Source organism: Solea solea, chromosome 9, assembly GCF_958295425.1.
Source record: "Solea solea chromosome 9, fSolSol10.1, whole genome shotgun sequence".
Lineage (NCBI taxonomy): Eukaryota > Metazoa > Chordata > Actinopteri > Pleuronectiformes > Soleidae > Solea > Solea solea.
In genome coordinates, this window is record NC_081142.1 from 1,701,266 (window position 1) to 1,711,791 (window position 10,526).

A 10,526-nucleotide genomic window follows, 5' to 3' on the forward strand; every position below is an offset into this window, starting at 1 on the left:
ACTTTATTAACAAAGCACATTTAGAAACAAACTGCTTTACAAAATAAAAGGTACAACAACAACAAGGTACAAAACATAAAACATGATAAAAGTAAAATGGTAAAAATAGTAAAATCACGAAATGGTAAATAAATAAAAAAGAACAGTGGATTATCTGTTTTATTTTGACACTTCCTGATTTGTTTACTCACTGCTTGTCTCAGGTCACTTCACCACTCCCTGGTTTTTGTCTTCTTCCCCGCCTCTATAATGACCTGCTCCGCCCTAATTGGCTTCACCTGTGTCTCTCCCACAGGAAACTCTCCCATTTCCTTTTGTGTTTGGTCAGATTGTCTGGTTAGTGCTTCATGTCCTGTTATTCCTCTGGTTTTGTTACTTCCTTCATTTTTCTCAACCTCCATTACCAGATTAACTCTATACATTTTTACCTGCACATACTCCTGTGTTGTAACCTTCAGTGCACATTGACAAGACCTTGTTTAGACTGCAGCCCAAATCGGATTAGTAAGCATATCTGATCAGAATCGGATCTTCTTGACCAACTGTTCACATTATAAATTGTCACATTACATTTTAAAGTGATAAGATCCGATCTGCATTGTATAGTCTAGTCTTCCACATGGATTTCTATAGTTACAAGTGGATGCGTATCACTTCCAATGCCACGACAGAGACGCTACACGACGGATACAGAATCCCATTGGAAGACACTTTGAAATCCAATCTGAAGGACCGAGATGTTGAGATTGAAACAGATCTGTAAAAATATGATCAAAACTACATTTGAAACCACCTCCGTGTGTGGTTTGAATCAACTTTGGGAAAATTGCATGTGTTTTATAGCTGTTCAGACTACCAGAAAATCAAGCTAGATACAATCTGGATATGCTTAAAAATCTGATTTGGGCTGCAGTGTAAACAAGGCCGAATTCATCACTTGGGATATTGAGTTTTAACACATATTTTTAAGTTAACAGCACCTGCTCAGTAATCTACGCAAGTGTTGTGTGTTGGTCTCACTTTGGTCTCGCATTTGTCTTTTATATATATTCACGTCCATAATGACATGCCCCAAACACAAATTGAAAAAAGGAGAGTTGTCCAATGTGTTTCATAGTAGGAGCTTGTTGTGCTCCCTCACGGATACAATCTCAAGATGACGTACTGTATTTCTGATTGGGACACTATGTACTTGGCAACTCCTCCTGCAGCATGATTTGAACACATACTTTACCACAATTAATGTCTCAACTGCTGTACAACAACTTGGATGTTTGTATTTTCTCTAGACAGAGGAATACCAGGTTAATCGCTATAACCTGTGAGTTTGCTTGCATCTGGCCACTTTTTCACCTTTTTCTCTGCCGAGTACACCACCGTCAACATCCATTAACCCCTACCAAGTACTGTTTTTAGTCAAAATTACCATTCCAAACCATACCGTACTGTACCAAACCGAACCAGGATCAAAATATGGCTCTAGGGAGGGAGCAGCAGCACCGCTGGCGTTCCCCCCTCTTCCCTTCTCCTGGCCATGTGCATTTATTTTCAACAGTTTCAGCAACAACTCATGGAACAATGTCCATGCTGGTTGCCCGGCATCTATTTTGGGCAATTCTGGCCTTTGGAAAAAAGACAGTCTAATGTTTACTCGGCTCAGCAGCCTGATCTTGCAAGGCTGTTTTTGTCAGCTAAAAGACGGTGGGGGGGTGGGGGGAATAGCCCCCAATCTCCCTGCAACAAGCAATTCAACCATCACAATGACTCTGAAGCTGTTAAATCCTTCATAGTTCCACTTTAAAGCCATTATTTTGTCCTCAGCTTTTCAGCAAAGTCCCTGATTTATCAAAGCATTAATCATTTAACACTGGCTCAAGATGCCGTACATGTAACTACTGTAATCTACTCTAGAGTTCTCAACGGGCCTAAAAAATTACAACCCCACCCGACCCAGCCCGCGGGTCTTTACACCCGAACCCGACCCGGCTCGAAATACATTTCCTCATTGATCGAATCACGGTGTTTTATTTGCAGTGGGAGTGGGTGCTGCTGCTGCTGTTGACGCCATCTGGGTCCTCTGGAACCGGCTACTGCGCATCTAACGGGCGGGACTTGACATACTGTTGTACATTTGCCCTTTGGTCAGCGAGCAGCATCCGCTACTGGCTGAATTTCAGCCACGGGAATGTTGCAGCTTTGTGGAGTGGTGCGCAAAACCGGTGCACATGCAGGGGCAGCGTCAGGTCTGCCCAGATTTACTCTTCACCACACGTGAACAGCGATGATTCACATCAAACAACATTTACAAACTGCAAGGAATGTGTTTTATGAGGGGAAAAAAGGAAGCCCGAGAACTCGACCCTGAACATATTTATGGACATAAATGACACCAAACAGGAAGTCAGCCATTTTGAATTGAACTGCCATTTTGCCACAAAACAGGAAGTGGCCTGTAACTTTGCCATACATTGACCGATCTGCACAAAACATCATACGTAAGACAAGAGACCCGGTCAAAAAAGTCAAGAGCACAGCGCCACCTGGCGGCTGCACGGAGGCTGCGAGGGCCTACACAATGCTGCTTGCAGCTTTAATTTTAAGTTTTTCCTAAATTATTTAGAACATCTTAATTGAGGCGTCTTATTTATGTAGAGATAGATTAGAAATAGACATTTGTTTGGCAAAATCTGCATCATGTAATTGCATATGATCTGTAAGCAGTTTACATCTCATTGTGTTGTTTTGAAGAGAGATATTTTGTTTCAGGCTTCAGTCAAAGGCCGAGCTGCCTCTGCTGTGTGATCTTTGGCACACTGCTGCCTGTATACTGTATGTCACAGTTCTCATTCTCTAAGTGCCAACAGCACTGCTCTAAATAAAGATTTTTTTTAAATAGACAATACTGCCTATTAATAACTTTGAGTTCTGCTCCATTTTGACTTTTGTGGAGCTCCTGGTGCAGTGACTGACTCACTGTTCCTGAACATGTGCTGTTAGATATTTTTAGATGCTTTCAGGATGATACATTAGTTGGGATCAGATTCTTAAGCATGCAGTCATCAAATGGCTCTCTCTCTTCCCTCAATTCATGTCTCACAAAGCAACCCTTTAGCTTATTGTACGATTACGGTCAGTGCAATCCGTTATGTAAAATACATTCATTTCACTACGTGAATTAGCTTTTCAAGTATCTCACCACACTTAATCCAAATAAGGAGCCAGAACTCCATAAAGAGGCAGTCCTCTCTCATGTGGTTAGGCTGAATGAAATGAAGGCTAATGGCAGCAATGCACTGGAAGTTAGTTGAAATCACTGTTTTAATAGGAATTTAAGATTTTGAAAAATCAAGGTGCTTAATTAATATTTAACAAAATATTTCATTTAATAAAACTCCACTAACCCTAACCCCCATGAATGTATACAGAATGTTCTAAAGCAAGAACATGCTTTAGACTTAGACTTTTTTGGACTCACTAGCTGAGTGAAGCTCTCTGATTTTACACTACAGATCGAGGTAGATTTAAAAAAACAAAAACAAAAAGGGCCTCCAAGCTATTGGTTTTGTTAATAGAATAGAATTTACAATTTTAAATGTTTAAACATTTAAGAGTTGTTTAACAAGCTGAACAATTAGATGAAAAAAACATGAACACATTCTCCAGAGTCAAATAAAGCATCCCAAAAATATTTGAATTACATGTCATTTGTAAGAGTTGTGTTTTAAGGAACACCGTTGTCTATGATATGATGTTGTGAGCACTACATCTCAAAGTCCACCTTAAAATGCCAAATGACTCTGGATTTGAGCAGCAAATTACACATCACTCCTGGAAACAAAACATCTGGACAACAAAAGGCTCAGAGGAGTTTTAACCGAGGCAGCTGTGAGAGAAGGCAGCAGTCCCACTCATTCCTTCAACATGAATCCTGCTCTGGTACTGTCGGTGTGGTCACTGCTGGTCACAGTCGCAGCTCAGTCTCACGACCATCATGACATGGGCTGGATCAACCGCTACCGCCAGGGCTTCAACTTCCAGTGCCCGCATGGAGAAGTCCTCGTAGCCATCAGGAGCTACTTCAGCGAGGAGGAAGGCAACGACCGCCTGTGGAGCTTTGAGTGCCAGGCTACACCTGAGGGTCTGGGGGTGCCCACTGACTGCTGGTGGGATGACATCAACCGCGCTGGGTTAGAGTGGTGGGTCCTCTAGTCATGTTTTACCCTTTTACTCACTTGTTACCACCTGTTCATCTACTTTCTCTTGACTTTTACAAGAGTGGGCTCTGGCACACAGGACGACAGTCACATCTGTTCAAGGTTACGAAAGAAACCTTGGCCTGGAGTCGCCTTCATTTATAGAATACAGAGCACACTAAAAGTTTAGGCAACCTGTCTGGTGGATTTATTATATTATTAACAATCCCAGGAAATATCGTTTCACTGGCTGTCATGGTGAGAAATCCAGCCTCGGGCACAAAATTCACTTTTTAACAGTGTTAACCTAACTGTTATAATCTAACTGCAGCAGCGTTTGGTTGTGTCCAGTAGAGGTTTACTGTAATTAATCAACAATACTGAATGATGTACAACTTTAGTGATACAAAAATATACTGAAAGGAGATGAAAAAAAGAGCTAAGAACTTTTTTTGTTTGGGTTAGTTCAATTGACATACGATATTAAAATATGCATGAAAAGTATTTCGATTGCCATGTGTAACTGAGGAAAACCATGATAGCCACGTACTATGCACATCTTTGAGTCAGTGACTGATCCAATCAAGCAGAAGGAAGTGCACATCAAAGATGGGGAAAAAATGCTTTCAACTAATAAGTTATGGCCCTTTATCCTGACGCACACTGTGACTAGAAACACAGGCTCTTAAAGGTCACCGCTGGCAGGCAACAATGGCCCATACAAGGCCTGTGTGCAGTGTACTGCTCCAACTGTTGTATGAACAAAACCCCATGTTGCAGGCAAGTGGGTGACATACACAAACGTGGAAGAACTCCAAAGCTCATCAAGAGCACAAACATAATACAGCTGCAACCAGTCTTTGGTCGTTTGAGGACCAGATTACAAACATACATGCTGACGAAGAATATAATAGTATAAACTAGAATTTGGGCCTGAGGGTGTTGTTATGTTAACAAGCTGCTCAACCACACAAGCTTGTGGAAAATGTTTTACTAAGATTTATATATGAATTAAAGCAGGTTTCAGCTAGTTAGTTTCTGTGTAGCTAGATGAGGCTTAGATGACACAATATATATTAGCTTGATTCTATAAACTATAATCTGTTACTAAGGCCCTATCCACACAGAAACGGCACAAAATAAATAATCTTTTTCTTTGCAATTTTGAAAATGTTTTCCAGCATCGTTTCAGGATATGTCTCCATCACAAACCCCACCCCCCCAAAAAGTGACGCTGTAATGCTACAACGACAACAATAGAGAAGAAGACGTTACGCACATTATAGCCACAGAGAGACACAGACAGAATGATCCGAGCAAGGGGAAAGAAAGGGAACTAAAGAAAGAAAAGAAAAGAAGAGTTATCATGAAGAGAAGAACACTGTGACCACACAGACAACAGTGAGCTGTGGATGTGCAGTGCAGCAGACCGTGTGCGGTACAATCACTTATCACGTTTGAAGAACAACTTCCTCGTCGTCAAGAAAATACTCTTGGACAGAAGCTGCTGCTAACACACTGCTTTCACTACGAAGGTTAACTTGTGGTTGGTGGCCGTGCAGGTAATTGCACCGACTGGCTTAGATGACAAAACTCATTTTAGATTGTTAACATGACTGTGGAGTCGTATTGATCACACTGTTGATCACACTGTTTAATAATTGTGTCATGTCAGAACATCTTTAACTTCAATCCACAAAAATAACATGATACCTAAATGACAGGATAGCATTGTCAGATATTTCACAAGGCATATTCCTGTTCCGGTGTTTCCACCTACCGCCCTCAGCCCATCCCGGACCTTTCAGCGAGCTTTTTCTAATTATAGTGTTGTCAAAGACCCCAAACTGATTTTTCAGGTTTTGTGAGGATCTCTTAAGCTGCTTTCAGCCCCAAAGTATAGTCTGCAGATGGAGTGAGTCTAAAGTGAGAAAGCAGCAGGAAAAAACCCAGGTGATCCACAGTGAGTGAATGGAGGGGGGAGGGGGGTGTACTGCTCCCCTCACCCCTTCACCTTCACCTCCTTATAATGTTATAGTAAATATACAGAAAATTAAAGTTAAAAAGAATATAGGATGTATTAATAATTCAAATTTTATGTCTGAAACCACTTATGAGTCTAGTTGCAAAACTTCGACTTGAACAAAAATCCACATGTGTATTCTTCTGTTTCTTCCATAAAAAAATTGAATTGTGTCCACTACTGATCCAGAGGAGGCCAGGTCCTCTTGGCCCAAATCACTGTCCCACTCCAGTAATCATTAATATGTAACTCCAACAGATTGTTCCTTGGAACACAACTACCATACCTCACGCAAAACAAGATTCATCCAACATCCCCCGTCAGTGGCAGAGTCACAGTATTTTATAGCCCCCCTGTCTTTAAATGCCATTCAGAAAAGAGAGAAACTACAAAACCTCTGCAAGAAGGGAGAAAAAAAGAGTTCCATGTTGTAAGGTAATCTAATTTTAACCGACTCCAAATGCCACTGCTCCCATAAACGTGTTTGACTAACCATCAGCTGCACTAAAAGGTTGATCTAATTAAAAGACGACCTTTAGAATTCCTGTTTTCAAGTGAGAATTGTAGCCTCTCTCTTTGTAAACAGCACCTTGAATCGTACAATTTAAACATATCTGTGTTATATCTCTACTTCAAATGACCTCGACTAGGTTTGAGCTTTATTTTGTGTTGAAATCGACTGCAGCCAGCTCACTAATTCGAAGACAAGAAACACTGTGAACACTCTTTATCACAGCCACGCCTGCTGCCTGTTTGAATTACACTGGCCAGGACATTACCCTGAAGGATAACTACCCCCACTGGTTGCATGGCTGAAGGCTGTGCCCATGTTGCCATGACAAAAGTCTACACATGCTGCAGCCCCTGCTGATTGGGCCTGGTATTCTTGAATGTGTTGTGGCGACAGTGAAGAGTAAGGGCCATAAACAAACAACAATCAACATACCAGTATTTACCTCAGATAAACTGGCTTTAAATGCAGAAGAAATGCAAAGCAAATGTACAATTGTGGGATTAAAACTGAACACTTTCTCTGCGGCAATCTGATTTTTTTAGGCGTGTTTAAAACCTGAACCAAAGTTAACATAACTCCTCCTCCAATTCTGATGATATATAAATCCTCAGTGTGCTTTACCGTTCACTCACGAGCAACTGTACCCGCTTCTATACTGCTTCTTTTTTTTTATACTACTTCAGAAGTATTTGCCCCGATAATGTCACACAGAGAAGTTCTGCCATGTTATTTAAGATTCCTAAAGATAGAGGAAACAGCACCAGTTACTGCATTTCTTATCCAAACAATGTCAAAAATCACCACTGAACACACAGGTGCTCTTACGCTGTGTTTCCATCATGGTATGGTTTGGTTTGGAACAGTAATATACAGTTTGGAATGGTGTAGCCTTAGGTCAGGCATGCCTTTTGACCTTTACTTGGTAGTGCAGGGTGTGTGGGCTGTGTGTAGCGTGGCAACAAACTACAACATTGGACGCGACACAACAGACAACAATGGAGGACATCCAGCAGCGGCTATTTGTCTCAACAAGAAGTCAGGCTGACTGTTGTGGACTGTACCATTTTTAGTCAAGGGAAGGGTGGAACAGTTGGGGCTAGTTATTTTGGTTCTATTCCTAATGGAAATACAAAAAACATACTGTACTGGTTTGAAGTCTGTCAAGTGATCAGATAAAAGACAAACATCACTCACATTTCTTATTCAAACAAAGTCAAAGTCGACGCTGCACACACTGGTGAACGCTCAAAGTTTGTGGTTTACCAGCATAGTTGCCACGGTAACCAACATACAGATGAAAGGAAGATGAGGCCAGTGTCTGTCTCCATTTATTTATCCATCATTTATGTGAGACAGAGCAAAAGCAGCTTTCTGCCGATATCTCTTGCATTTCTCATCCAAACATTGGTCCCGTTGGTAAGTCTTAGACGTGTTGGATTCATTGTTAGCGTACGCTTACATGTGTCATTTTACCCTTTGCAATTTTCATGAACCATGATGTTTTTGTGTCTTCGCAGGACTTCAAGTTGTACCCGTAACGGCCTGGTAGCGGGGGTACAAAGCAAGTACTTTGAATCAGTTCTCGACCGGGAGTGGCAATTCTACTGCTGCTATTACAAACGACGCTGTCCTTACTCCTGCATGTATGTCACATGAATATAAGCATGTAAACATGTAAGCGCTTAACAGTTTCTCAAGGGGGGAGATACACGTATTCACTTTCAGGTCAAAAGCTAATTACAAAGCAGGGAATATCCAGGCTAGCCTTACGCAAGCTGAACTGTACATTAGTGTTTAGTTTAGTTTGTTCATTTGTTTATAAATATAGACATTTATAAAAATGCTTTAAAATTGATAACAATCACCTCCTGGTGTTACAAAAACGTCACATGTCACACTTTAGCTATGACACCAGGACCTCACTAGTGGCACTTTTCCATTATACAGTTCAAGCACGACTCGACTCGACTCAGCGTGAGGTACATCATTTTCCATTACTTCACAGTTCCTCCACAACGTGAGCAGGGTTGTCATAGCACGACTGTGTGAAACTGCCATGATGTTGTTTTACACTAGAAACAAACACACAAACAGTTGTTTTCAGTGTACTGAATCATTAGAATCAGTTAATTGAGATATATATATATATATATATATATGTATATATATGTATATATGTATGCTCGCTTGGAACCTCGACAGAGCAGGTACCAGGTACCAGGAACTATCTCTAATGGAAAAGCAAAGCTAGGTAGTGCATAGACGGCTGCTTGGGGCCTCCTGATCACCAGGGATGTGTGGAGAAAAAAAACATTTTAACATATTAAAGAAATATAGATATCAATATCTTAATAGTGTTTATCTTAAGTGATTTGGTTTTATTTTGGAGTGAAAGATTGCTCATTTAGTGCACATTTGTGCTGTTTTTCAACCCAAAGTCATTAAAGTGGTTTACTTATTTGGTTGAATTCAGTATCATCACCTGTACTAAGTACACATTAATACAAGGCCTTTATTGTGATTTTACTGCCCTCTGAGATTAAAATAAATCAAAGTGAATATGTGTGCTTCCCAAAATGTCGAACTGTTCTGCTGAAGGTTTACACAATAATACTTATTATTGTCATAGTTTTTACAGTCATGTGTTGTTTGTTATTCACCAGGTTGACCAGTGATGTTCCTGAACACTACAGAGAAGAGGCAGAGATGGTGATTCCATTTTACGGCTACTTCATCCGAGGTGCCCAGACCACCTTCAGTGGGGTCCTGAGGTTTGTGCAGAAACATCTGCTTGTCTATGTTTCTGTTTCTATACAACTGATAACATGTGAACTGACACCGTTTTGTGTATGACTGTGTTTCAGAGATCGACAATGGAAGTACACCCTGTGCAGGATGACAGATTTTGACTGTGAATTTGAGAATTTATAGGTCGTTTATGCATGTTTCCTCAATTATAAACAGTTACAAAAACATATTTACTGGAACCTATAAGCAAACACATACCACTGATATTACACAGAACTGCTCTAGTTCCTGTTTTTAGCCACGTTTTTTAGTCAAGCATGAAAAATGACTGCTCATATCGAAGGTAACTGAGGATTGAAGAGTTTTTTTCTTTAGTAGCAGGAGAAACTGGGACGTCCTTTGGCAACACGTGAAAGAGGTTTTTACTAAACAAACTCAATTACTTGATGATGGGAACTATGCTGGGCTGTACTGCAAGACCTCTTGTTGATGATCATAAAAGAAATAAAAGTATTCAGAGAGCTGCTGCGTGTGACTGATTATTGGACATGCTCCAATAATTGTGAATGTGTTGGAAGTAATAAGAGGGAAATGAAATGTGTCTCACCTGCTTTCAATTGACCTCACATTGCTACTGTGGTCTAGTTCAGTTATATACTGTCCCGAAACTCATATGACTGTGCTATTTATGTTGCAGTAGAATTTTGCAATCAAGGTGCTGGATAACATAGTGTAGAATATTTCCAAGGGAAAGATTGTGGGAGGAAGGATAATCTTGCTATGTGAGAGCGTAAACCTTCCAAAAGAAGATGTGCTCAGCCGTGACGATGTCAACAACCCCTCTGGGCTATTGCTGGCTGAAAGTGAGCTGAACTCTACATGTTGCCATAACAAGAACCTTGGAGAAAGCGTGTGTTTGTGTGCTTACCTGACCTGACATCAAGGATCACCATATCAACAGCTCATCAGTTATGTGATATCCTGATATTTGTATTGCTACACAGTGTGGATGTTTATATAAACAACAGTTTCATGTGAGCAATCTTTA

The 10,526-nt window shown here is 40.7% G+C and overlaps 1 protein-coding gene across 1 annotated transcript; it reads left to right on the plus strand.

Moving 5' to 3' along the window:
- Positions 1 to 3,854: 3,854 nt before the first annotated feature.
- On the plus strand, positions 3,855 to 10,002 carry dpt (dermatopontin). The gene is made up of 4 exons (XM_058638813.1): positions 3,855 to 4,196; positions 8,248 to 8,373; positions 9,394 to 9,501; positions 9,595 to 10,002. Exons 1-4 carry the CDS (start codon positions 3,922 to 3,924, stop codon positions 9,659 to 9,661), a joined length of 576 nt encoding a protein of 191 aa, XP_058494796.1. The 5' UTR covers positions 3,855 to 3,921; the 3' UTR covers positions 9,662 to 10,002.
- The last annotated feature ends 524 nt before the right edge of the window (positions 10,003 to 10,526 follow it).

Excerpts from the sequence above, each read along its gene's own strand:
- dpt (XM_058638813.1), top strand. The coding sequence starts at position 3,922 with ATGAATCCTGCTCTGGTACTGTCGGTGTGGTCACTGCTGGTCACAGTC. Across the intron at positions 4,197-8,247 it reads AACCGCGCTGGGTTAGAGTG|GACTTCAAGTTGTACCCGTA; the intron begins GTGGGTCCTCTA and ends GTGTCTTCGCAG. Across the intron at positions 9,502-9,594 it reads ACCTTCAGTGGGGTCCTGAG|AGATCGACAATGGAAGTACA; the intron begins GTTTGTGCAGAA and ends ACTGTGTTTCAG.